This window comes from Carcharhinus amblyrhynchos, chromosome 32 (assembly GCF_965287045.1).
Source record: "Carcharhinus amblyrhynchos chromosome 32, sCarAmb.v2.hapA, whole genome shotgun sequence".
NCBI classification, from domain to species: Eukaryota; Metazoa; Chordata; class Chondrichthyes; order Carcharhiniformes; family Carcharhinidae; genus Carcharhinus; species Carcharhinus amblyrhynchos.
Window position 1 is genome coordinate 19,925,665 of NC_137355.1, and position 27,238 is coordinate 19,952,902.

Consider the following 27,238-nt stretch of genomic DNA (forward strand, 5'->3'; position numbering starts at 1 on the left):
AGAGTTTCACCGCATGGGGAAGATGGAATCACTGACCCTCACCCTGCTTTCTTCCAACATTCACACAGTTTCAATTTCTGCAGAATTGTCTCACAATTCAGTACAAATAACCAGGCCAGTATCGAGGGCAGCACGGTGGCACAGGGGGGTAGCACTGTTGCCTCTCAGCACTAGGAATCAGGTTCAGTTCCCAGCCTGGTCACTGCCTGTGTGCAGTCTGCACATTCTCCCTGTGTCTGTGTGGGTTTCCTCCCACACTCCAAAGGTATGCGAGGTTAGATGGACTGGCCATGCTGAATTGCCCCTTAGAGTCAGGGGGACTAGCTAGGGTAAATGCCCGGGGTGATAGGGATTAGGTCCTGGGTGGGATTGTGGTCAGTTCAGACTTGATGGGCCGAATGGCTCCTCCTGCACCTCTGTCTCCATCCAGTTTCACATTCGGGGTACAGACAGTGCCAGTTTGTAGGTTTTGGGGTACAGACAGTGTGCCAGTTGGAAAGTTTTGGGTTGCAGACACTGTCAGTTCGGGGGGGGGGTGGGTTGGGGTACAGGCACTGTGTCAGTTTGGGGGCTTTTGGGGTACAGACACTGAGTTTGGGGTTTTGGGGACAGGCACTGTCAGTTTGGAGGAGTTTTGGGGTACAGACACTGTCAGTTTGGAGGGGTTTTGGGGTACAGGCACTGTGTCAGTTTGGGGAGTTTTGGGGACAGGCACTGTCAGTTTGGGGAGTTTTGGGGTACAGGCACTGTGTCAGTTTGGGGAGTTTTGGGGTACAGGCACTGTGTCAGTTTGGGGAGTTTTGGGGACAGGCACAGTCAGTTTGGGGAGTTTTGGGGACAGGCACTGTCAGTTTGGGGAGTTTTGGGGACAGGCACAGTCAGTTTGGGGAGTTTTGGGGACAGGCACTGTCAGTTTGGGGAGTTTTGGGGTACAGGCACAGTCAGTTTGGGGAGTTTTGGGGACAGGCACTGTCAGTTTGGGGAGTTTTGGGGACAGGAACATGGGGGGTTTTGGAGACAAACACTGTGCAAATTGGGGGGTGTTTGGGATACAGGCACAGTGTCAGTTTGGGGGGGGTTGGGGTACAGGCACAGTGTCAGTTTGGGGGGGTTGGGGTACAGGCACAGTGTCAGTTTGGGGGGGGTTGGGGTACAGGCACAGTGTCAGTTTGGGGGGGGGGTTGGGGTACAGGCACAGTGTCAGTTTGGGGGGGTTGGGGTACAGGCACAGTGTCAGTTTGGGGGGGTTGGGGTACAGGCACAGTGTCAGTTTGGGGGGGGTTGGGGTACAGGCACTGTCAGTTTGGGGGGTTGGGGTACAAGCACTGTCAGTTTCGGGGGGGTTGGGGTACAGGCACAGTGTCAGTTTGGGGGGGGTTGGGGTACAGGCACTGTCAGTTTGGGGGGGGTTGGGGTACAGGCACAGTGTCAGTTTGGGGAGGGGGGCTTTGGGGATAGACACTGCCCGGTTTCAGGTTCTCTGGACACCGGGTGTTACTGACCTCTGCGCTTCTTCACGATGTTCTTGACTGTTCTCATTGCCAAGCTGAGCTTCTTGCTGAGCAGGATGGTGTGTGCAGAGTGGGCCTGTTGGATTTGGCACACCCTGCCCACCTGGCTCATTCCCCAGCGCCCCTCACTGCGGAGAATCATCTCCACCACGTCCGGGCTCAGTACATCCTGTGGGGAAAGGGTGAGGAGCATCAGCAATACCGACACACAACTCCGGGACTATTATAGTGCCAGCAGTTACTACAGAAACCGCAAAGAACTTGCGTACATTTCACAGCCTCAGAACATCCCAAAGTGCTTTACACTCAATGAAGTACTTCTAGAAGTGTACCCCATGGCTGCAATGTAGGAAACGTAGCAGGCAATCTCTACACAGCAAGATCCCACAAAGGTGATAATGACCAGAGAAGCTGTCTGGATTCAGGCAAGCCCTCCCGACCAGTTCAAAACAAAAGCTAAAGGATATCTGATATCCACCAGAGGAGGGAGGATGGGGACTCACCCTAATGTCACATCTGAAACACAGTATCTCTGACAGTGCGGCACTCCCTCAGCACTGACCCTCTGACAGTGCAGCACTCCCTCAGCGCTGACCCTCTGACAGTGCGGCACTCCCTCAGCACTGACCCTCTGACAGTGCGGCGCTCCCTCAGCACTGACCCTCTGACAGTGCAGCACTCCCTCAGCACTGACCCTCTGACAGTGCGGCGCTCCCTCAGCACTGACCCTCTGACAGTGCGGCGCTCCCTCAGCACTGACCCTCTGACAGTGCGGCACTCCCTCAGCACTGACCCTCTGACAGTGCGGCACTCCCTCAGCACTTACCCTCTGACAGTGCGGCACTCCCTCAGCACTGACCCTCTGACAGTGCGGCACTCCCTCGGCACTGACCCTCTGACAGTGCGGCACTCCCTCGGCACTGACCCTCTGACAGTGCAGCACTCCCTCAGCGCTGACCCTCTGACAGTGCGGCACTCCCTCAGCACTGACCCTCTGACAGTGCAGCACTCCCTCAGCGCTGACCCTCTGACAGTGCGGCGCTCCCTCAGCACTGACCCTCTGACAGTGCGGCGCTCCCTCAGCACTGACCCTCTGACAGTGCGGCGCTCCCTCAGCACTGACCCTCTGACAGTGCGGCGCTCCCTCAGCACTGACCCTCTGACAGTGCGGCGCTCCCTCAGCACTGACCCTCTGACAGTGCGGCGCTCCCTCAGCACTGACCCTCTGACAGTGCGGCGCTCCCTCAGCACTGACCCTCTGACAGTGCGGCACTCCCTCAGCACTGACCCTCTGACAGTGCGGCACTCCCTCAGCACTTACCCTCTGACAGTGCGGCACTCCCTCAGCACTGACCCTCTGACAGTGCGGCACTCCCTCGGCACTGACCCTCTGACAGTGCGGCACTCCCTCGGCACTGACCCTCTGACAGTGCAGCACTCCCTCAGCGCTGACCCTCTGACAGTGCGGCACTCCCTCAGCACTGACCCTCTGACAGTGCAGCACTCCCTCAGCGCTGACCCTCTGACAGTGCAGCGCTCCCTCAGCACTGACCCTCTGACAGTGCGGCGCTCCCTCAGCACTGACCCTCTGACAGTGCGGCGCTCCCTCAGCACTGACCCTCTGACAGTGCGGCACTCCCTCGGCACTGACCCTCTGACAGTGCGGCACTCCCTCGGCACTGACCCTCTGACAGTGCGGCACTCCCTCGGCACTGACCCTCTGACAGTGCAGCACTCCCTCAGCGCTGACCCTCTGACAGTGCGGCACTCCCTCAGCACTGACCCTCTGACAGTGCAGCACTCCCTCAGCGCTGACCCTCTGACAGTGCGGCGCTCCCTCAGCACTGACCCTCTGACAGTGCGGCGCTCCCTCAGCACTGACCCTCTGACAGTGCGGCGCTCCCTCAGCACTGACCCTCTGACAGTGCGGCGCTCCCTCAGCACTGACCCTCTGACAGTGCAGCACTCCCTCAGCGCTGACCCTCTGACAGTGCGGCACTCCCTCAGCACTGACCCTCTGACAGTGCAGCACTCCCTCAGCGCTGACCCTCTGACAGTGCGGCGCTCCCTCAGCACTGACCCTCTGACAGTGCGGCGCTCCCTCAGCACTGACCCTCTGATAGTGCGGCACTCCCTCAGCACTGACCCTCTGACAGTGCGGCACTCCCTCAGCACTGACCCTCTGACAGTGCGGCACTCCCTCAGCACTGACCCTCTGACAGTGCGGCGCTCCCTCAGCACTGACCCTCTGACAGTGCGGCGCTCCCTCAGCACTGACCCTCTGACAGTGCGGCACTCCCTCAGGAGGGTGCTGTTAAAATTAGTTAATTGTCAATGACAGGAAGCAGTGGCACAGGTGTATTGTCACTGGACTAGTAATCCAGAGAGCTGAGGGAATATTCTAGGACCCAGGATCAAATCCTGCCATGGCAGATGGTGAAATATTAATTAAATTAACATTAAATAAAAATCCACTAATGCCCTTGAAACTATTGCTGATTGTTGGAAAAACCCGTCTGGTTCACTAATGTCCTTTAGGTCATAAATTCATAAGCTCATTTGATATAAGAGCAGAATTAGGCCATTCGGCCCATCAAATCCGCTCCGCCATTCGATCATGGCTGACAGGCTCCTCATCCCCATTTTCCTGCATTCCCCCCCATAACCCTTCAACCCCCATTCCCAATTAAAAATCTGTCTAACTCTTCCTTAAATGTACTCACTGTCCCGGCATCCACCGCACTTTGGGGTAATGAATTCCACAGATGTACAACCCTTTGGGAGAAGTAGTTTCTCCTCAATTCTGTTCTAAATTTGGTGCCCCTTATCCTAAGGCTGTGATCTCTTGTCCTAGAATGCCCCACAAGAGAATGTACCTGCTCCACGTCTACTTTATCCAGACCTTTTATCATCTTGTAAACCTCAGTTTGATCTCTCCTCATTCTTCTCCCTGTACTTTAGGGAAGGAAATCTGCCGTCCTTACCTGGTCTGGCCTACATGTGATTCCAGAGTCACAGCAATGTGAATGACTCTTAAATGCCCTCAGGGATAGGCAATGGATTCTGGCCCAGTGACACCCATATCCCATCAACAAATAAAAAATATCCACTTGTATTTATCTAGTGCCATAAATGTAATAAAGCATTGCTTTGTAGCAACCAGAATTTGATAGTAATGTCTGGGGGTAATAGGACAGCAACTAAAGTCTTAGTCAAAGAGGCAAGTCTTCAGAAACAACTTGAAGGTGGAAAGCTTGAAGGAGGTGGAGAAGCAGAGTGAGTCTGGGAGGGAATGCCAGAGTGTAAGGTCCAGATAACTGAAAGAATGGTTGCATTCAAGAAGCTAAACTTGGAGCAGTGCAGAGATCTGAATGTGTTGCTGGGCTGGAAGAGGTTCGGGATCTAGGGAGAGATTTGAAAACAAGGATCAGAATTTTAAATTCTTGGATATGGGGCAATGCTGATTTAGCCAGTATTTACTGCCTATCCCTGATTGCCTTCAAGAAGGTGGCAGTGAGCTACTTGCTTGAACCAGTGCAGTCCATGTGATGTAGGTACACCCACAGTGCTGTTAAGGAGAGAGTTCCAGGATTTTGACCCAGCTACAGTGAAGGAACAGTGATATATTTCTAAGTTAAGATGGTGAGTGGTTTGGAGAGTAACTTACAGGTGGTGGTGTTCCCCATGTATCTGCTGCTCTTGTCCTTCTAGATGGAAGTGGTCTTGGGTTTGGAAGGTGCGTCTAAAGAGCCCTTGGTGAGCTGCTGCAATGCATCTTGGAGATGGTACACACTGTCATTCCTGTGCACTGGTGCTGGAGGGGGGAGTGGATGTTTGAGGTCATGGAAGGGACAAATTTATTGAATGAGTTATAGAACAGCTCAGAATCCAAGTATTATAGTGGCACAGTGGATGGCACTGCTGCTTCACAGCACCTGGGTTTGATTCCAGCCTTGTGGGTGGTGGGTGGGTGGGAGGCGGGTCAGTGTCTGTGCGGAGTCTGCACATTAAGCCCATGTCTACGTGGATTTCCTCCCACAATCCAAAGATGTGTGGGTTAGGTGGATTGGCCATGCTAAATTGCCCCTTATTTTCATGAAGATTAAGGCTGTAAATACGAGGGGTTACGAGGATGGGGACTGTGTGGGATTGGTGTCGGTACAGGCTCGATGGGCCAAATGGCCTTCTGCTGCACTGTAGGGTTATCCTTCTGTATTTTCTCACAGAGCCAGGCTGAGCGATCTCTACCTTTGGCAGTTTGTGAATATCTTCGGCTGGGAGGACGAAGACCATCCTGTCCACGTATTCCAGCTGAGGAAGAGTCCAGCCTGAAGCATCCCTGCAGACAAAGGAATCATTCCGATTTCATTAAGTGTGTCCTTCCATGCCTTGCCCCTCCGTACCCCTCCGTACCCCTGCAATCTCTTCCAGCCCACCAACCCTCTCAGTCCCTGCACTCCTCCAATCCCAGCATTTTAAATATCTCCAATTTTAATCACTCCACCATTGGCTGCCTGGGTCCTAAAGCCCTGGGATATGGTTCCTAAATCTCCATTGCTGCCTCTCCTCATTTTAAATTGCTCCTTAAAACCTCTCTGACAAACCTTTTTGTTGCCTGTTCTAATATCTCTAAACGTAACTTGGAGCGAGATTTTATTAGACGTGAAGCACCTTGCACCATTTCGTTGTGTTAAAGGTGCTATACAAATGCAAGTTGTTGTAGTATTGGTCTTGTTTATTAACTTGAAAATCAATGATTGAGTGACTCTACACTTTTAAACTTTGATTCTCTCCAATTTTTACAGATGCCCCATAGAAAGCATTCTTTCTGGTTGTATCACAGTTTGGCCTGGGATCCTGCTCTGCCCAAGACCGCAAGGAACTACAAAAGGCCGTGAATGTAGCCCAGTCCATCACTCAAACCAGCCTCCCATCCACTGACTCTGTCTACACTTCCCACTGCCTCGGAAAAGCAGGCAGCGTAATTAAGGACCCCACACACCCCGGACATTCTCTGACACATAAAAGCAAATTACTGCGGATGCTGGAATCTGAAACCAAAAGATAAAATGCTGGAAAATCTCAGCAAGTCTGGCAGGTCTGTAAGGAGAGAAAAGAGCTGACGTTTCGAGTCCAAATGGCCCTTTGTCAAAGGTTGTCTGGACTCGAAACGTCAGCTCTGTTCTCTCCTTACAGATGCCGCCAGACCTGCTGAGATTTTCCAGCATTTTCTCTTTTGGATTCTCTCTTCCACCTTCTTCCATCGGGAAAGATACAAAAGTCTGAGGTCACGTACCAACCGACTCGAGAACAGCTTCTTCCCTGCTGCTGTCAGACTTTTGAATGGACCTACCTTGCATTAAGTTGATCTTTCTCTACACCCTAGCTATGACTGTAACACTACATTCTGCACTCTCTCCTTTCCATCTCCATGAGCGGTATGCTTTGTCTGTATAGCGTACAAGAAACAATACTTTTCACTGTGTAATAATAATGTGACAATAATAAATCAAATCAACTTTAGCAGTTCCATTAGCCACTTTATCCTCTCTGCTTCCGTCATGAACTGTGACCTGCATTGGGGTACAGTTGGATGAGTATCGGACTATTTAAGTGAGAGGATTTCAGGCAGGTCTAACTCAAAGCTTCCTGTCAATGTCCCCGGATAAGGTGCAGTATCCTAATGGATGCTTCTGTAATTATTCACATTTCCATTGCATTTTTTGTTCCTACCCTAGCACATCACCTCGGGTCAACATCCAACCCAATGAGTTTTTATTTTCCTCAGGGATGCAGTAACCCTTGACCTCGTCCAGCCTCAGCATCAGTTCCAGGTGGTTTATTTGTCTGACCAGCTGTTCGTCAACAAAGGCAATGAGTGGTCCCAGATTGTCCAAAGCCTCTCCGGAAATCTCATCCATTGGACCAATCCCCTGTCAACAAGCAAGCAGGCATTTTATTCAAAATGTAGCAATTGATGTAGGAATATGAGATGGAGTTATCCCACACCCATTTAACCCCCTCCCACCTCCCCATGTACAATCTCCCCCATCACTGACGCCCCCCACCCATTTAATGTACTTGCTATCTCCCCAATCCCATTCCCAATCAAACTTCTAAAACAAAGAACACAGAAAATTCCAGCACCGGAACAGGCCCTTCGGCCCACCAAGCCTGCACCGACCATGCTGCCCGACTGAACTAAAACCCCCTACCCTTCCAGGGACCATATCCCTCTATACCCATCCTATTCATGTATTTGTCCAGATGCCTCTTAAAACTCACTATCGTAACCGCTTCCACTCCCTTCCCCAGCAGCGAGTTCCAGGCACCCTCCACCCTCTGTCCAGCTCTCTTTCAATGAAGTGAATCTAAACATTAATCTGTTTTTTTTAAAGCTCACAACTGAGAAATCTGGTTGCCTCCAATCTCTTGTCTTGATTTACATTTAAATTCACACTCTTGCGTTTGGTGTTCACAATCCGGTAAAATATGTACCCTCAGTCATTCCACCCAGCGACACCCACTCAGGAACGGGTTTGTACGCGTTGGTGTTTAGAAGGATGGCGGGGGGGATCTTACTGAAACTTACAGGATACTGCGAGGCCTGGATAGAATGGACGTGGAAAGGATGTTCCCATCAGTAGGAAAAACTAGGACCAGAGGGCACAACCTCAGGCTAAAGGGATGATCCTTTAAAACAGAGATGAGGGGGAATTTCTTCAGCCAGAGAGTGGTGAATCTGTGGAACTCTTTGCCGCAGAAGGCTGTGGAGGCCGGGTCATTGAGTGTCTTTAAGACAGAGATAGATCGGTTCCTGATTAATAAGGGGATCAGGGGTTATGGGGAAAAGGCAGGAGAATGGGGATGAGAAAAATATCAGCCATGATTGAATGGTGGATGGGCCGAGTGGCCTAATTCTGCTCCTATATCTTATGGTCTTATAGAAACCCTGTCTCTGGCTGAAACTCTCCAGGCTGGACAATCGTGAGATGAAAGGGCCATTGGCAGCTGTGAGAGTGGTAGCATCTTGCACTATAGTAACTTGGTCCGAAGGCGCGATGCTGCTCCTTTGACAAAGCTATCCAATGGACTCCAGCAAGTGTCAGTGCCTCCAGGAGAGGGGGGCCGGGGGGGGAGAAAGGAGAATGAAGAGTGGGTGAAGGAGTCAAACAGGAAATGATTAGAGAAACCTACCAGGTGTTGGAGAGACTTCTCCGCCAAGAAACTGCGCTTATGGGGCAGCAGTGTTAGGAGAAATGTGGGGTGTCTTGTCACGTGATCCAGGATCGCTTGCAATGAGTCATTCGGAAGACTATTCAACATCTTCAAGCTGTAACCACACAGAGAGAGAACAGCAACGGGAGATTGGAACCTGCATGTATAAGTCGGTACACTGGCTGGTACACCCCAGGCAGGCAATAATCAAGTGCTGAGACTGAGCTCGAGTCAGCAGGCTAATCTCCATCCACAGGGTTTGCCAGTGTCTGTGACTCCGCCGATAGCAATGTAGCCTCAGTCAGCAGGCTGAGGATTCGTAGCACATCCCCGGGTGTTAAAGCCCACAATCCAGCCTTACACACCCAGTGACAGCACTGAGGGGCCTTCACACCTCTGGAGGTGCCATCTTTCAGCTGGGGTCTTGTCTGCACACTCAGGTGGACGTAAAAGACCCAATAGCCTCAATAAGAACAGGGGACTTCTCCCAGTGTCCTCAGGCCAATATTTAACCCCCCCATCAACATCACTACAAACAGATTATCTGGTCAGCATTACATTGCTGTTTGTGGAGTCTTGCTTTGCACAAATTGGCCACCAGTATAGCATTGCATACACTTCAGATAGCAGCTCATTGGCATCAATGTGACATCTTGAGGTGGTGAAGGGCGCTATGTAAATGCAAGTCTGTTTTGGCACACCCAACAAGCAAAATTCATGGAATTACAGAATCTCTACAGTGCAAGAGGAGGCCATTCAGCCCATTGAGTCCGCACTGACAGCAATCACACCCAGACCCTATCCCCGTAACCCCACACAGAGGGGAGACAGAGAGTCTGTGCTCCCCACACCCCCCAATTTCAAACATCAAATCAGAAGCTATGTCAGTGCTTACACTGAGGATGGAACAGTAAATGTTACATCTCCTTTACCACAAGCAGGGATCATGGGGGGGGGGGATTGAACAAAATAGCTCAAAAAATAAAGAGGAGGCAGTTAGAGGAATTTGTTTTGCTCCCACACTAAAGGATTATTAGAATGTAAACACTTCAGTACAAGAGACTATTGTTACCAATTCATACACAGCGTTTAAAAGGGAGTTAGCTCAGCATGTGATGGGAAGGAAAGGTTAAAGGGAGCAGAGACTAACGGGGGAGCTCAGAGTCAGCGTGGGTGTGAAAGATCATCAAAGTGGAAATGAAAATGTATGGAGACGTAAAGCATTTCGAGAGGTGAGGATAAAATGCACAAACACTCACGGTAAATTGACAATCATCTCTGGCCCCAGTAGGGGGATATTGTTGTGTAATATTCCCGGCCTGTTTCCAAGCTCCTTAACAATACACTTCCGCTGAAAAGATAAAGCGTGTCGTTTAGTTCAATAGGGGCACCATGAGGGAAGAGGGATTTTTGGAAATCCCACCTGGAGACAGGGAGGAGGTTCCAGATCAGAGAATCCCTCTGATTCTCTGGCAGAAAGAGACCATTCGGTTCATTGAGTCTCCTCCAACAGCAGATCCCACCCAGGCTCCTTTTCCCATAACCCCACACATTTACCCAACTAACCCCCCCCCCAATCTACACATCTTTGGACACCAAGGGGCAATTTAGCATGGCCAGTTCACCTAAACTGCACGTGTTTTGGACTGTGAGAGAAAACCTGAGCACCCAGAGCAAACCCACTCAGACACAGGGAGAACGTGCGGACTCCACACAGATAGTGACCCGAGGTCAGAATTGAACCCGGGTCCCTGGCACTGAGGCAGCCGTGCTAACCACTGTGTTCCCATACCACCTGCATGATCTTTTCTGGGAAATCACATGATTTCAGTGCGTGTTTATGCATGTGGGGTATTTTAAAAAACGATAGGTAGTTATACTTCCAGATTATAATTAAGTGCCAGCCAATCCTTGCAACTTGTTTTGAAAATAATTTGTTTTATAATAAACCAATCGTTCTCAGTGTATTGGAAGAATCCCTGTATTTTGGGTCTAATAGCAGCAAAGGTAAATAATTGGCCATTTTGTGAGTGAATTAAACTTTGAATCTAATGGTGGCAACGGGGGGGACTAGAGAAACTGCACACTCCTCCCATCCTGGTCATGAGGTTGGAGACAGAATACTGGAGATTCACTAAACTGGATCCCGGGATGAGGGGATTGATACGTGATGAGAGGCTGAGCGAATTGGGTTTATGTTCTGGGAGATTAGAAAGATGAGAGGTTGAAGCGTACGAGATTCTGATGGGGTTTGATGGGTTGGACACAGAAATTGTTTCTACTGGTCAGAGAACCTAGAACATGGGGTGAGGGGCAGGGGAACTGTCTCAGGATAAGGCGCTGATCATTTGGGATCGAGATGAGGAGAAAGAAATTCCTTCACTCAGAGAGTTGTGAACCTTTGGAATTCTCTCCCCCAGGGCTGGGGGCTGGGGGCTGGGGGCTGGGGGGGGGTTAGTGGACACTCCATCGTTGAATACACTGAAGGTTGGGGTAGACAGATTTCTGGTCTCTCAGGGAATTAAGGAATATGGGGAGTGGGCAGGAAATTGGAGGCGCAACCCAAGATCCGCCATGACTGTGGCAGTTAAAATTGATGGACCGAATGATCTACTCTGCTCCGACTAGAATATATGTAAGAACTAGGCGCAGGAGTCGGCCATCTGGCCCCTCGCGCCTGCTCCGCCATTCAATAAGATCATGGCTGATCTTTTCATGGTCCCGCCTGCTCACCATAACCCTTAATTCCTTTACTGTTCAAAAATCTATCTATCCTTGCCTTAGAAACATTCAATGAGGGAGCCTCAACTGGGCAGGGAATTCCACAGATTCACAACCCTTTGGGTGAAGAAGTTCCTCCTCAACTCAGTCCTAAGTCTGCTCCCCCTTATTTTGAGGCCATGCCCCTAGTTCTAGTTTCACCCGCCAGTGGAAACAACTTCCCTGCTTCTATCTGATCTATTCTCTTCATAATCTTATATGTTTCCATAAGATCCCCCCTCATTCTTCTGAATTCCAATGAGTATAGCCCCAGTCTACTCAGTCTCTCCTCATAAGACAACCCTCTCAACTCTGGAATCACCCTAGTGAATCTAGGCCTCTATGAAACTCAAACAAGACAAATCCGCAAGTGAATGAACACACGTTTGTCTGGATTTTGATGGCCTGGGTTTAACTAGAAATATCTCAAAGGCAAATGCTTGGACACTCCAAGGTCATTGGCTTAGGATCTTATTGGATGGTCTGATAATCACTGAGCCAACAGGAAGAACTCACTTCCCATATGACAGGGTGATAAGTGATTGGATAGTAACAGGGTGGCCCGGAGGGGGATTTTAACCATACCAGTGATTGTCTGATTTCCCCATGGAGTTCACTGAGAAAATGGACCAGCTCCAGAAATTCCGAATCGAGTGTTCGCTCCCGGAGAGTTTCACAGTCTGTACCCAAGGCCACATTTCCCAAAGCCCTGAGGACAAAAGAAAGAGAAAAAAGTATTAAATTCAAGCCCTGACTAACAATCCCGAGGAGAGCAGAGAAATACCCTCCCTGTGAGAGAGGCCTGCTCCCGGGTGGGAATATCACCTTAAATCCCACACCACTAGAATACAAGATCCACACTAACAGCACCGAGGGAGTGCTGCACTGCCAGAGGGACCGTCTTCCAGACATGACATCTAAAGTCAAACGTTTGGGCCACAAAGTGAACTCTGACCCCGCTAACCCGGAATGTTTAACGTGATGGGGAAAGGTTGTAGAAAATGACCAAACGTCACGCTTCTCATAAACATTAGCAGAAACTACTCACTGGATGGAACGCACGGTTAGATTTGAAGTTGCCTGAATTTTCTTGAAAATAAACTGGGCCTGGAACAAAGAGAAAAACCCCAGCTGTTTATTCTGCAGGAAAAGACCCATTAACCCAGCCCAACACAGTAATCAGAGAACCCCTACAGTGCACAAGGAGGCCATTCGGCCCATTCAGTCTGCACCAACTCTCTGACAGAACAGACCCAGACAGGAAACTCTCACCAATCTCTACAGGTATTCTTTCTGGTTGTATCACAGCTCGGTCTGGGCTCCTGCTCCGCCCAAGACCGCAAGGAACTACAAAAGGTCGTGGAAGTAGCCCAATCCATCACGCAAACCAACCTCCCATCCATTGACTCTGTCTACACTTCCCACTGCCTTGGGAAAAAAACCCACGCAGACATGGGGAGAACATGCAAACTCCACACTGACATCCAAGGCCAGAATTGATTTGCTTTGATTTATTATTGTCACATGTATTAGTATACAGTGAAAAGTATTGTTTCTTGCGCAGTATATAGACAAAGCATACCATTCATAGAGAAGGAAAGAAGGTGCAGAATGTAGTGTTACAGTCGTAGCTACTCAGTAGAGAAAGATCAACTTAATGCAAGGTAGGTCCATTCAAACATCTGACAGCAGCAGGGAAGAAGCTGTTCTCGAGTTGGTTGGCACGTGACCTCAGACTTTAATATCTTTTTCCTGACAGAAGGAGGTGGAAGAGAGAATGTCCAGGGGTGTGTGAGGTCCTTAATTACACTGGCTGCTTTGCCAAGGCAGTGGGAAGTGTAGGCAGAGTCAATGGATGGGAGGCTGGTTTGCGTGATGGATTGGGCTACATTCATGATCCTTTGTAGTTCCTTGTGGTCTTGGGCAGAGCAGGAGCCCATACCAAGCTGTGATACAACCAGAAAGAATGTTTTCTGTGGTGCATCTGTAAAAGTTGGCGAGAGTAGTGAACATGCCAAATTTCCTGGCACCTGAGTCCCTGGTGCTGTGAGGCAGCAGTGCCAGTCATTGTGCCCGAGGGTCCATCTCTCGCAAAGACCAAGGAATCTCCTGAGAGAGAATGAAATAAGGATTTAAAAATTCCACTCAGTCAGGGAAAAGGGTCACAAAATTCCTCTCCATCGCTCTTACGAGATTGACACTAGACCTAGCGATCATTCTCTCTCTCTGTTGGGCTCCAGTGTAGTGACCATTACTGAGATTAACCATGGGATATTCTCTTGGTTGGTAATCTTGCCATCCTTTGTTGGGATGGAGGGAGAATGGAACAGAATGGACAAAAACAAAGAATAAATCAATAAAATGGAGATACAATCACAATCGATAAATAACTAGCATTCCTCCTTTGCTGTCACACGGTGCTGAATGAAGCAAAGTGGGGGACAGAGAGCAGAGCGTACAGGAAGAATCTCCTTCACCCCAGGGTGATGAGGAATCTGTCAGGCTCACTGACCTGCTGTGGTGACCACTTCCAATTCTGAAAGAGGCCAGGGTTTCTCAGAAAAGATTCAGCATCAAATACCAGGTCCTTCAACGGGACAAATGGAATCAGGCAGCCAAGCTCTCGCCCATCATCACTCTTCACAGTCTGCAATAAGAGGCCAGTATGATGGTTAAAAGGAGCAGGTAGTTAGTTGCTGCTGAGAATATACATGGCACATCCGTGGTATGAGATAACCATGTGGCGTAGAACCATAGAATCCCTACAGTGTAGAAGGAGATCATTCGAGTCTGCACTAACAATCCCACTCAGGCCCTATTCCCATAACCTGCCTATTCACTCTGCTAGTCCTCTGACACTGACGGGCAATTTATCACGGCCAATCCACCTAACCCGCACATCTTTGGAGTGTGGGAGGAAACCAGAACACCTGGAGGAAGCCCACACAGACACGGGGAGAACATGCAAACTCCACACAGGCGGTGACCCAATCTGGGAATCGAACCCAAGTCCCTGGAGCTATGAGGCAGCAGTGCTGACTACTGTGCCACCATGCCACCCTCATCTGCTTCCCTCTCCCCTTCTGTCTATCAAAGCTCTTCTAACTCTGCCTGGAATACACTCAATCACTCAGCCTCCACCACTTTCTAATGACCCTCAGAGAGAGGCCTCTTATTCAGAAACTATGCCTCCTTGTTCTTGTCTCCTTCAGAAATGGGGACTTCCTGCCAGTGTCTACTTCCATCAAGTCCCTTAGGATCTTGTACATTTCAGTGTGATCACACTTCATTCTTCTAAACTCCAAAGGGTATTGGCCCAAATTGTTCAAACCTTGTCCATAAGATATGTAACACTAGTGTGCCTTAAAGAAATTTTTTTGTAAATCATGTTCTCTGCAGTTAAGCAGATTTGGGTTTTTTCATTGTTGCTGAGGTGTCTGGTTAGAATTCCTTTATATTGCTGCTTAAATGGGGTTCTGTTTATTGAAGTGTTGTGGGAAGTCTGATTGACAAGTCAAAGTCAGGTAGCTGTTCCACAAAGGAATCCAACGATTTACTTTGTTTTAGTTTAGAAAGTGTTTGGACATCAGACTTCTCTCTCTCCCTGGTATTGGAAATTCGGCTGGCTAGCTGAAAGCTTCTTACCTCCCTGGAAGGAAAGTTCTGCTGTTGGTAGTTTGTTAGTTAGTACCTAGAGCGCCTCGCTCTTTCCCTCATGTTTTGGGAAGCTGTTTTGTCTTCAAGCTTGTCTGTGTGTTTCATAAGTGAACTGCAGCATCCAACCAAAGGACTAAGTTCCAGCATCACATATGCATTCATATTTTCTGTGGCAAGGGTTCTGTTGCTGGTATTTGTTTGGTTGGAACGGTATTTAACTGTTAAAGTTTATACAATATCATTGTAATTGGTAAAGGTTATTGCTAATTTTCTTGCTATACTTGTTAACTGCATTCTTAAATAAACTTTGTGAAAAGCTCCCTAGTGGGTCAGTTGCATCATACCTGGAGTGAAACGTCTCATGCTCACCCTAGCCAAATTCAAACTCCAAAACCTATGATCCAGGTGGACTTCATAAAACACTTTGGAGTTTTTGACCTGAATTATAACAGATAAACCACTCCTCCCAGGAATCAATCAAATGAATCTTCTCTGGACAGATTCTCTTATCTTTTATTAATTTACAGGATGTGGGTATCACTGGCTAGGCCAGCATTTATTGCTCATCTCTGGTTGCCCTTCAGAAGGTGATGATAAGCTGCCTTCTTTAATCATTGTAGTCTCTGAGGTGTAGGTACACCCATGATGCTGTTAGGGAGGGATTTTGCCCCAGTGAAGGCAAAGCAATATATTTCCAAGTCAGGATGGTGTGGAGATGCCAGCGTTGGACTGGGGTGGGCACGGTAAGAGGTCTCACAACGCCAGGTTAAAGTACAACAGGTTTATTTGGTAGCTCAATCTTTCGAAGTCTCGCTCCTTCTTCAGGTGTCCACTCACTGATGAAGAAGCAGCACGAACATTGTGCAGACATCAGTGAACATCCCCATTTTTGACCTTTTAATGGATGGAAGGTCATTGATGATGATTGAGCCGAGGACACTACCTCCTGCAGTGATGTCCTGGGACTGAGATGATGGACCTGCAATCACCATCTTCCTTTGTGCCAGGTATGACTGCACCCATTGAGTGTTCTCCTGATTCCCACTGACTCCAGTTTTGTGAGGGCTCCTTGATACCAGACTTGGTTAAGTGCTGCCTTGATGTCACTCTCACATCTAACGCAATTATATATTTTTTCAGAACTGCACAGAGTATTCCAGATGTGGTCTCACCAATATGTCCTTGTCCAGCTGCAGTACAACTTCCCTACTTTTATATTCCATGCCTCTTGCAATAAAAGCCAACATTTGATTTACCTTCTTTACCACTTGCTCTCCCTGCATACACAGGCTTGATTCATGTACCAGGACACCCAGATCCCTCTGGACCACAGAGTTTTGCAACCTCTCTGTGTTAAATCTGACTTTTCTACACTCCATTTATGATGGTCCACAGCTACACCGGTTTAGAATATAAGGAGGTAACTAACATCCCAATTCATGAATACTCTGCTCCCTCACCTCCACCAGCAAGCAGATGGAGTTGAGCAGAGTCAGAAAGCACACTAGTGCAGGCTCTTACCCGGAGAGTGTCCAGTAATACAGCTTTCTGAGTCGCAGTCAGCTGGGACAGGAACGGAGTGAAACAAGGACAAGCACTGGCTATAACCGAGGCAGGAACACTCCTCAGGACTGAGGGGCTGAATCCCGGCAGAAAACGAGCAAACTGACAAATGATATCCACAGTTATCTAGAAATATTCAATAAGACACAAATAAATAATCACTACCATATCTGAAGTTTCAGTTCACACACATACTGACTGCCACTGTGCTTTAGTCATTACTTTGCAATGAACTTTTCCCTATAAATTCCTTCCCACATTTAGAATGAAAATTCCCAGGTAAACTATATAAAATATATATTATGTATATACACTACATGCAGACTATGCAAATATATATATTATGTAAACTATATTCCCAGTCTTCAGACTATGGTGAAACTGTAACACTCCCTGGGCACACAGCCATGGAGAATCTCTGATTCACTGCTTCCCAAATTACTGCTAATTTTCCAACCTAACTGAAAAACTAATAAACTTTAACCAGATTGTGTGACCTTGAATGAGGATTGAATTATCTCTGATTCAATTCTTAAAACAAAGGAGACAATCGTCAACTTCAGGAAGCATAGTAGAGGACGTGCCCTGTCTGCATCAATGGGGCTGAAGTGGAAACGGTCGAAAGCTTCAAGTCAACGCCTCTACTTTCTCAGGAGACTAAGGAAATTTGGCATGTCAGCTATGACTCTCACCAACTTCTACAGATGCCCCATAGAAAGCATTCTTTCTGGTTGTATCACAGCTTGGTATGGGATCCTGCTCTGCCCAAGGCCTCAAGAAACTACGAAGGGTTGTGAGTGAAGCCCAATCCATCACACAAACCAGCCTCCCATCCATTGACTCTGTCTACACTTCCCACTGCCTCGGGAAAGCAGCCAGCATAATAAAAGGACCCCACACACCCCGGACATTCTCTCTTCCATCTTCTTCCGTCAGGAAAAAGAACAAAAGTCTGAGGACACGTACCAACCAACTCAAGAACAGCTTCTTCCCTGCTGCTGTCAGACCTTTGAATATATATTAAGTTGATCTTTCTCTACATCCGAGCCATTACTGTAACACTGCATTCTGCACTGTCTTTTCCTTCACGTACTTTATGAACGGTATGTTTTGTCTGTGTAGCATGCAAAAAACAATACTTTCCACTGTAAACAATACATGCGACAATAATAAATCAAATCAATTATCTTTACCCTGGGAGTGTTTGATGGGGACAGTGTAGAGGGAGCTTTACTCTGTATCTAACCCCGTGCTGTACCTGTCCTGGGAGTGTTTGATGGGGGGACAGTGTAGAGGGAGCTTTACTCTGTATCTAACCCCGTGCTGTACCTGTCCTGGGAGTGTTTGATGGGGACAGTGTAGAGGGAGCTTTACTCTGTATCTAACCCCGTGCTGTACCTGTCCTGGGAGTGTTTGATGGGGGACAGTGTAGAGGGAGCTTTACTCTGTATCTAATCCCGTGCTGTACCTGTCCTGGGAGTGTTTGATGGGGGACAGTGTAGAGGGAGCTTTACTCTGTATCTAACCCCGTGCTGTACCTGTCCTGGGAGTGTTTGATGGGGGGACAGTGTAGAGGGAGCTTCACTCTGTATCTAATCCCGTGCTGTACCTGTCCTGGGAGTGTTTGATGGGGGACAGTGTAGAGGGAGCTTCACTCTGTATCTAATCCCGTGCTGTACCTGTCCTGGGAGTGTTTGATGGGGGGACAGTGTAGAGGGAGCTTTACTCTGTATCTAATCCCGTGCTGTACCTGTCCTGGGAGTGTTTGATGGGGGACAGTGTAGAGGGAGCTTTACTCTGTATCTAACCCCGTGCTGTACCTGTCCTGGGAGTGTTTGATGGGGGGACAGTGTAGAGGGAGCTTCACTCTGTATCTAATCCCGTGCTGTACCTGTCCTGGGAGTGTTTGATGGGGGACAGTGTAGAGGGAGCTTCACTCTGTATCTAATCCCGTGCTGTACCTGTCCTGGGAGTGTTTGATGGGGGGACAGTGTAGAGGGAGCTTTACTCTGTATCTAATCCCGTGCTGTACCTGTCCTGGGAGTGTTTGATGGGGGGACAGTGTAGAGGGAGCTTTACTCTGTATCTAACCCCGTGCTGTACCTGTCCTGGGAGTGTTTGATGGGAAATTGATACAAATACTTACATTAATATCCTGGATCATGTTCGACACAAGTTGATGAACCTTCAAAAGGTTAATAAAGAAAAGTTAAGATCTGTATTCCGTTGCTACTTAACATTTTTTGAGTCAGTATTAAGGTGCCTCTGTGTCAGATTTAACCGTCCTTCCTCATCTCTCTGCCCTCAAGACGGTGACACTTACTGGGTCATCATTTCTCATCAGAGAGGCTGGATCGTAATTATTACCAATCACTCTCTTTCACCACTCCAGCTGCATTACATCAGGGCAACATATATAAAGACACAGACTCACCCACTCAACTACCCACTGCGCCCACACACACTCACCCACGCCCTCACATTCACACACTCACCCACGCCCTCACATTCACACACACACACACACACACACACACACACACACAGGTCAGTCAGGAACAAGGGCTCAGCACACACCAGGGACTAACATATGAGCCATTATGGAAAGGTTGCTCCGTATTGTCCTCAGTAACTGCCCCATGGGGAGGGATCACTGCACAATGTCAGCCATGGCTCAGCCCATTCCAGCCCCTTCCCCTCCAAGTCAAAGGTCATCGTTTCAAACTTCACTCCAGATGAGTGACCCCAGGCTGGCGCTATTGGTGCCACTTTTATGAAGAAGTTTTAAACTGGGGCCTCGTTCCGCTGGTGAAGTGGGTAGAAAGAGCCCATGGTGCTATTTGAAACAAGAGCAAGAAAAGGGCCAACATTTATTGCTTAATCAATGTCACCAATAAACCTAGTGGGATCTTGCTGTGCACAGATATGCTACAATATTTCCTACATTACACATCATAAAGTGTCTGAGTGGCTATTAATGGCTCTGAACTGTCCACCTGCCAAGGGCTGCCACCTTCACTCTTTCACACACCTGAACTTACCTGTGCCATGGACAATGGCAGCGGGTCAATGCTGGAGATAACTATCCACCTTTGATGAGCTGACAGGTTCTGTAGAAAGTTGACTCCGAGCACAGACAGGATTCCACCCAGGGCCTCCAGATTCTGGGGTGTCCAGACACTCACGTTCTGTCTCCTGAGATGAGTTGCCAACAGTTGTGCAACCTGAAACGTACACAAGCAGTGTGAAAAATGGCCACTCAGTCCATCCATCACAACCTGGTCTGTTGTGGACTTTGCTGCCATCACCACCTGCTTTAGTCGCACAATGAGCGCATAAAACAAAAGCTGGTACTTTTAGACAGCGCTTTTGTCAAAATATTTCTGGAAAATACGTACAAATAGTTGCAAATCTCATCCAGCTCAGAGATCAGGAGTGGAATTTGCTACTCCACAAATCCTGAGAATCTGAACAACATAAACATTCACAAGGAGGGTGTGCAAGCAACGCATGTGGGAATTGGAAAGGGGCCAGTATTATTCTGCATGGAGTTGCTGAGAAGGAGATAGGAACAGGAGAAGGCCATTCAGCCCAATCTCCATTCAACTAATAAGTAATCTCACAACACCAGGTTAAAGTCCAACAGGTTTATTTGGTAACACGAGCTTATGGAGCAGCACTCTGGAAACTTGTGCTAACAAATAAACCTGTTGGACTTTAACCTGGTGTTGTGAGACTATTTACTGTGCCCACCCCAGTCCAACACCATTCAACTAGGCCAAGGCTGATCTGTATCTTAATTCCATCTACCTGCCCTGCTTCTCGGAATACCCTGGCTTTGCAAATTTCCACATGACCTTGAACCTCAGATTTTTCATTGAAAGATTTCCAGATTTTACCTGAACGGTTCTAATTTAATATTACACCACATTATTCTGGCTCCTCTCCACCAGAAGGAGTAGTTTTTCTTGAAGTTGTGTTTGGGGTGAGGGGGAACGTCACACGGACTATTTTTCTATTCCCAGAAGCCAGTTAGATCATCTACAATGCAGAAGGTGGTCAACCCTATTCCCATGTATTTACACTGGCTGGTCTCCCTGACACTCAGGGGCAATTTAGCATGACCAATCCACCTAACCCGTACATCTTTGGACTGTGGGAGGAAACCCATGCAGATACGGGGACAATGTGCAAACTCCACACAGTGACCCAAGCCAGGAATTGAACCCGGACCCCTCACCACTGTGAGGCAGCGGTGCTAACAACCGTGCCACCATACCACCCAGTTAATGAAGGATGCTCCTGGAGTCAGTCTTTACTCAGTCTTACATTTATTTGCAGGGTGAAACGTTGCAAGCAGAAACCTCCTAATCTCACCACATCCCAGTCTCTATATATCTGTATGTTGTGTGAGGAACGGTTGAGGACTCTGGGCCTGTACTTGTTGGAGTTTAGAAGGACGAGGGGGGATCTTATTGAAACTTACAGGATATTGCGATGCCTGGATAGAGTGGACGTGGAGAGGATGTTTCCACTAATGGGAAAAACTAGAACCAGAGGGCAAAACCTCAGGCTAAAGGGACAATCCTTTAAAACAGAGATGAGGAGGAATTTCTTTAGCCAGAGAGTGGGGAATCTGTGGAACTCTTTGCCGCAGAAGGCTGTGGAGGCCGGGTCACTGAGTGTCTTTAAGACAGAGATAGATAGGTTCTTGATTAATAAGGGGATCAGGGGTTATGGGGAAAAGGCAGGAGACTGGGGATGAGAAAAATATCAGCCATGATTGAATGGGGGAACAGACTCGATGGGCCGAGTGGCCTAATTCTGCTCCTATGTCTTATGATCTGTTCAAGTCAAACCCCAATTAACACTTATACCTGTGTGTAATTAAAGACAACTGATAAACAATTAACAAGCTGATGACTGAATGGTTTATACAAAAGTGAAACACTGAGGAAGCTGGGAGTAAATAGTGAAACTATTGGAAAGAGTCAGCAGGTCTGGCAGCGCCCATGGAGAAGAAGCAGAATTAATATTTTGCATCATTTGACTATTTTTCAGAGCCTGTTCAGAGGGGCACTCAAAACAATAATTCTGTTTCTCTCTCCACAGACACTGCCAGACCTGCTGAGTATTTCCAGCATTTTCTGTTCCTGTAACGAGTGCCTTACATCGATACTGAGTTTTAAAACTTAGAAACATAAGGTATAGGCCAGCTGGCCCACCGTGACTGACACATTTGCCATGGCCACAGCATGAGACCGAGACACTTCCCCATCCTGTCCTCACAGGCAAGTAACCTCCGGCGATGATCCAAAACCAGCGCGGGACCAAGTGTGAATGAGAAAATCACTGGAATAAATGATGTGATCACTGGCCCAGTCAAGGGGCAAAGGCATTCCAATCTGCCAATCGATAGGATCATGGAGAAGTCACTCACCCCACCCTGAGTATCGATCACCCCATCACTGATACACCTGAGGAGGGCAGAGACCAGCGGCTCAGAGAGGGATGAGGCAGCAAGCAGAAACTGAAGGTCCTCTTGGCTCATAAAACAAGTGAGACTGCCGAGTCTGGAAAAGAAGCGAGGATTGCGTAAAGACTGAGCATTCCAGCTGGGATTTCAGCCACTCTCACAGAATCATAGAATCCCTATAGTATAGGAGGAGGCCATTTGGTTCATTGGGGCGGCACAGTGGGTTAGCACTGCTCCTTCACAGGGCCAGGGATCTGTGTTCAACTCCCGGCTTGGGTCACTGTCTGTGTGGAGTCTGCACATTCTCCCCATGTCTGCATGGGTTTCCTCCGGGTGCTCCGATTTCCTCCCAGTCTGAAAGACGTGCTGGTTAGGGTGCATTGGCGCTGCTAAATTCTCCCTCAGTGTAACCCGAACAGGCGCCAGAGTGTGGCGACTAAGAGATTTTCACAGTAACTTCATTGAAGTGTTAATGTAAGCGTACTTGTGATTAATAAATAAACTTTATTAGCTTTGAGTCTGTACCAACCACAATCCTACCCAGGTCCTATTCCGCAACCCTCGTTCACCCTGCTAATCTCCCTGACACTATCATGGCCAATCAACTTAACCCACACATCTTTGGAGTGTGGGAGGAAACCCACACAGACACAGGGAGAACGTACAAACTCCACGTGGATCGTGCCCCGAGCAGGGATCGAACCCAGGTCCCTGGAGCTATAAGGCGGCAGTACTAACCATTGTGCCACCGTGCCGTCCCAGTTCTGCTCCAGTTGGTGAAACCTTTGGAGATATCGGGGAAGGGGGCAGAAGGAAACCAGAAGCGATGGTGCCCATTAATGTCGATGGGAGTTTAGAGGGAGCTCGAATCCCACCTTAGTGACTCCATGGTCTGATGTCCCGGGAATCATTACCTTCCAATCTTGTCCTTGCTCAGATTCCCACTCGCGTTCAAGATGGTGCGTAAAATGTGTTTTCCCCGTGCTAAGTCTAAGGTGCTGTTTCCAAACTGATCCATCATCGTAACAAGCTGCAACAGCAAAGAGGAACTTCAGTGTAAACTCCATAGATTCTGCTCTCCACCCTCACCCCCACCTCCTCTTCAATGGGCTGCTCTCATCACTGAGGGGCTGAGTGCTCAGATGAACGCCCACATTTTGAGACATGGGCCCAGCTGGTGTGTGTGAATCTGCGAGCTCATTGACTGTGGAGGCCGTCACATCTGCCTTCAATATCCACTGACGTAGACATTCCAGCCATTAGGATCAACCGACAGGAATGGGAACCCCACTGGGGGGAGGGGAGGGTGGTTTGGAAAGTGAGCTGTGGCCATTGGATATTATCGGTGGGGAAGCCCCCACTCCTGGTTACAACCCAAGGATGCAGGAGAATAGCACTGCACCCCATGGCCAAATAGCCTGCAGATTTCCACCTGCACAGAGCTGGGAACAGAGCCAGGCCGAGCAAGTCCTCTCCAATATCAGTCAGCTCCTGAGAGAGAAAGTGTGACAAACAAAGACGCCCCTCCCCAACCGCTCTCACCCTCTCCCCAACTTCCCCCACCCCCTTCCTTCCTCCACTTCCCCCACCCTCCCCCCTCTTCCCTCTGCCACCTCCCGCTCTCCCTCATCATCCTCCCTCGCTCCCCTTCCACCCTGTTACAACTCTCCCTCCTCCACCCACCTACCCACTCCCCTCCTCCAACCAGCCCCTCCACTTCATCTTTCCCTCTACTATCTCCCATTCCCCTCATTGTCCTCACTACCTCCCCTCCCCCTTCACGATTCCTTCTGCCACCTACCCCCTGCCTGGCCCCACCCCCTGCCCTCCCACACCCCATCCCCCACCCCACCCCCCAACACCCACTCACCGCCCTCCGCCCCCCCAACCGCTGCCCCCCACCCTCCACCCACTCACCTGCTTGGGATGCAGCTGTTGGAAGTGGCAGGTGGGTAGAAATGGCAGCAGGGGTTGGACGGACCTCAGGAAGGCGGGTGGCCAGGACTCCACATCTCCAAAGGTGTTGCTGTTGAGTAGCCGCCTGGCAAATGCTCTCTTCTGCCTCGCCTTCATGTCTGGGCTCTGGTCTCTGATAGCCGCTAAACTGTGAGAGACAGAACACGGCTCAGTGTCGGAGCGGGGAATATCCCCAGTCTCAGCACAGGAATGGCCCACCTTCTCCATTCTCCTCGTACTGGGGTGGATCCCAGTCTGACAGTACAGCACTCCCTCAGCGCTGACCCTCTGACAGTGGGGCACTCCCTCAGCGCTGACCCTCTGACAGTGCGGCACTCCCTCAGCGCTGACCCTCTGACAGTGGGGCACTCCCTCAGCACTGACCCTCTGACAGTGCAGCACTCCCTCAGCACTGACCCTCTGACAGTGCGGCACTCCCTCAGCACTGACCCTCTGACAGTGCGGCACTCCCTCAGCACTGACCCTCTGACAGTGCGGCACTCCCTCAGCACTGCCCCTCTGACAGTGCGGCACTCCCTCAGCACTGACCCTCTGACAGTGCGGCGCTCCCTCAGCACTGACCCTCTGACAGTGCGGCGCTCCCTCAGCACTGACCCTCTGACAGTGCGGCACTCCCTCAGCGCTGACCCTCTGACAGTGCGGCACTCCCTCGGCACTGACCCTCTGACAGTGCGGCACTCCCTCGGCACTGACCCTCTGACAGTGTGGCACTCCCTCGGCACTGACCCTCTGACAGTGCGGCACTCCCTCGGCACTGCCCCTCTGACAGTGCGGCACTCCCTCGGCACTGACCCTCTGACAGTGCGGCACTCCCTCAGCGCTGACCCTCTGACAGTGCGGCACTCCCTCAGCACTGACCCTCTGACAGTGCGGCACTCCCTCAGCACTGACCCTCTGACAGTGCGGCACTCCCTCAGCACTGACCCTCTGACAGTGCGGCACTCCCTCAGCGCTGACCCTCTGACAGTGCGGCACTCCCTCAGCACTGACCCTCTGACAGTGCGGCACTCCCTCAGCACTGACCCTCTGACAGTGCGGCACTCCCTCAGCACTGACCCTCTGACAGTGCGGCACTCCCTCAGCACTGACCCTCTGACAGTGCGGCACTCCCTCAGCACTGACCCTCTGACAGTGTGGCACTCCCTCAGCACTGCACTGTGGGCACCATTTTAATTCTGGAACTCCTGGCTCAGAGCCTGACAGAGTGTGAGAGGAGAACACTGAGGGTTAATGAAAGGAAAGGATTTTTTCGGTGATGAACTCACACACTGTCATTCAGGAGGAGGGACACGGGGAAACTCCGGATGTCCGAAACCGTCATGAAGGGAATGAACTGTGACAGGTCCACGAAGAGGTCAGGAGTCACCCGGGGAAACCTGTGCAGAAAGGCAGCTGTGAGGGTCTCCAGAGCAGGTTCATCTCGCTGGGAAAGCTGCAAAGACAGAAGATCACAGCTATTCAAACAGCCTCCAGAGACTGAGGTGATGCTGCCTGCAGGGAAAACTGCTCCTCATTCCCAAGCTTCCAAATTGGGCCATTCCAAACATCTGTATCCAACGGAGAGACAAACCAGCCTCCCATCCATTGGCTCCGTCTACACTTCCCATTGCCTCGGACCCCACACACCCCGGTCATTCTCTCTTCCACCTTCTTCCATCGGGAAAAAGATACAGAAGTCTGAGGTCACATACCAACTGACTCAAGAACAGCTTCTTCCCTGCTGCTGTCAGACTTTTGAATGGACCTACCTCACATTAAGTTGATCTTTCCCTACAGCCTAGCTATGACTGTAACACTACATTCTGCACTCTCTCTTTTCCTTCTCTATGAACGGTATGCTTTGTCTGTATAGCGTGCAAGAAACAATACTTTTCACCGTATGCTGCCTCACAGCACCAGGGACCCTGGTTCGATTCCCAACTTGGGTCACTGCCTGTGTGGAGTCTGCATGTTCTCCCCATGTCTGCGTGGGTTTCCTCCAGGTGCTCCAATTTCCTCCTACATTCCGAGAGACGTGCTGGTTAGGCCGTGCTAAATTCTCCCTCAGTGTACCCGAACAGGCCCCAAGTGTGGTGACTAGGGGGATTTTCACAGTCATTTCATTGCAGTGTTAATGTAGGCCTACCTGTAACACTAATAAATAAACTTTCGAGTCAGTCTCTGTAGCAGCAGCCTATTCCACCTCGGGGAGCTTCACAGCTGAGCCCACTTCTGTTCCCAGCCGCAGTTCAAAGGTTCCTGACTCGGGGGGTAGATGTTGGGATGTGCGTGTATGCGCACATAGGCAGGGGTGCACACGGGAAGGGGGGGTGAACTTGTGCATGTTTCACACCAAGTTGATGATATCAAAGGGGATGAAAGGCAGGCAGGTGAAGTGAATAGCCCGGGTCGGATATTGTACAGATATATAAGACCTGGAGACAAATTTATATCGAGAGATAAAAGAGCTTTGGAAACTACAGTTCCTGAATTTCAAAGGAGGATAAGAAGTCATTTACAACTTAGAAAAGATAAATAAAGCAACATGTAACGGGAAGACTAATAACTACGGAATATAGACTATTACAACTTCTTAGGGCAGATAACAATCATGGTTTACTCAGGGATTTTAAGGGTAAAAGGATTACAGCAGAAACATAGAAGCAGGAGGAGGCCATTCAGCCCTTCAAGCCTGCTCCGCCATCCACTTTGATCATAGCTGATCATCAAATTCAATATCCTTCCTCCCGTGTCCCTCAATCCCTTTAGCCCCAAGAACTATATCTAATTTGTTCTTGAAATTACACAACGTTTTGGCCTCAACTACTTTCTGTGGGAGTGAATTCCACACATTCACCACCCTCTGGGTGAAGAAATTTCTCCTCGCCCCAGTTCTAAAAGGTTTACCCCTTATCCTCAAACTCTGATCCCTAGTTCTGGACTTCCCAACCAACTAGAACATTCTTTCTGAATCTACCCTGTCTCACCCTGTTAGAATTTTATAAAGTTTCTGTGAGATCCCCCCTCGCTTTTCTAATATAATCCTGATCAATTTAATCTCTCCTCATATGACAGACCTGCCATCCCAGGAATCAGC

The 27,238-nt window shown here is 49.4% G+C and overlaps 1 protein-coding gene across 1 annotated transcript in view; it reads right to left on the bottom strand.

Annotated features, from left to right (window-relative positions):
- The window catches only part of LOC145360668 (stereocilin), a 68,469-nt gene that overhangs the window by 19,575 nt on the left and 21,656 nt on the right, over positions 1-27,238 (bottom strand). Inside the window, exons 7-21 of the mRNA XM_080216017.1 lie at positions 25,428-25,616; positions 24,103-24,289; positions 23,100-23,215; positions 22,150-22,282; positions 19,751-19,933; positions 18,856-18,894; positions 16,668-16,835; positions 14,002-14,136; positions 12,538-12,596; positions 12,075-12,198; positions 9,989-10,080; positions 8,709-8,844; positions 7,245-7,444; positions 5,760-5,850; positions 1,503-1,680 (exon numbers count right to left, since the gene is read on the bottom strand). Of these exons, the coding sequence (XP_080072143.1) occupies positions 1,503-1,680; positions 5,760-5,850; positions 7,245-7,444; positions 8,709-8,844; positions 9,989-10,080; positions 12,075-12,198; positions 12,538-12,596; positions 14,002-14,136; positions 16,668-16,835; positions 18,856-18,894; positions 19,751-19,933; positions 22,150-22,282; positions 23,100-23,215; positions 24,103-24,289; positions 25,428-25,616 (2,030 nt within the window). The remainder of the gene's footprint in view (positions 1-1,502; positions 1,681-5,759; positions 5,851-7,244; positions 7,445-8,708; positions 8,845-9,988; positions 10,081-12,074; positions 12,199-12,537; positions 12,597-14,001; positions 14,137-16,667; positions 16,836-18,855; positions 18,895-19,750; positions 19,934-22,149; positions 22,283-23,099; positions 23,216-24,102; positions 24,290-25,427; positions 25,617-27,238) is intronic.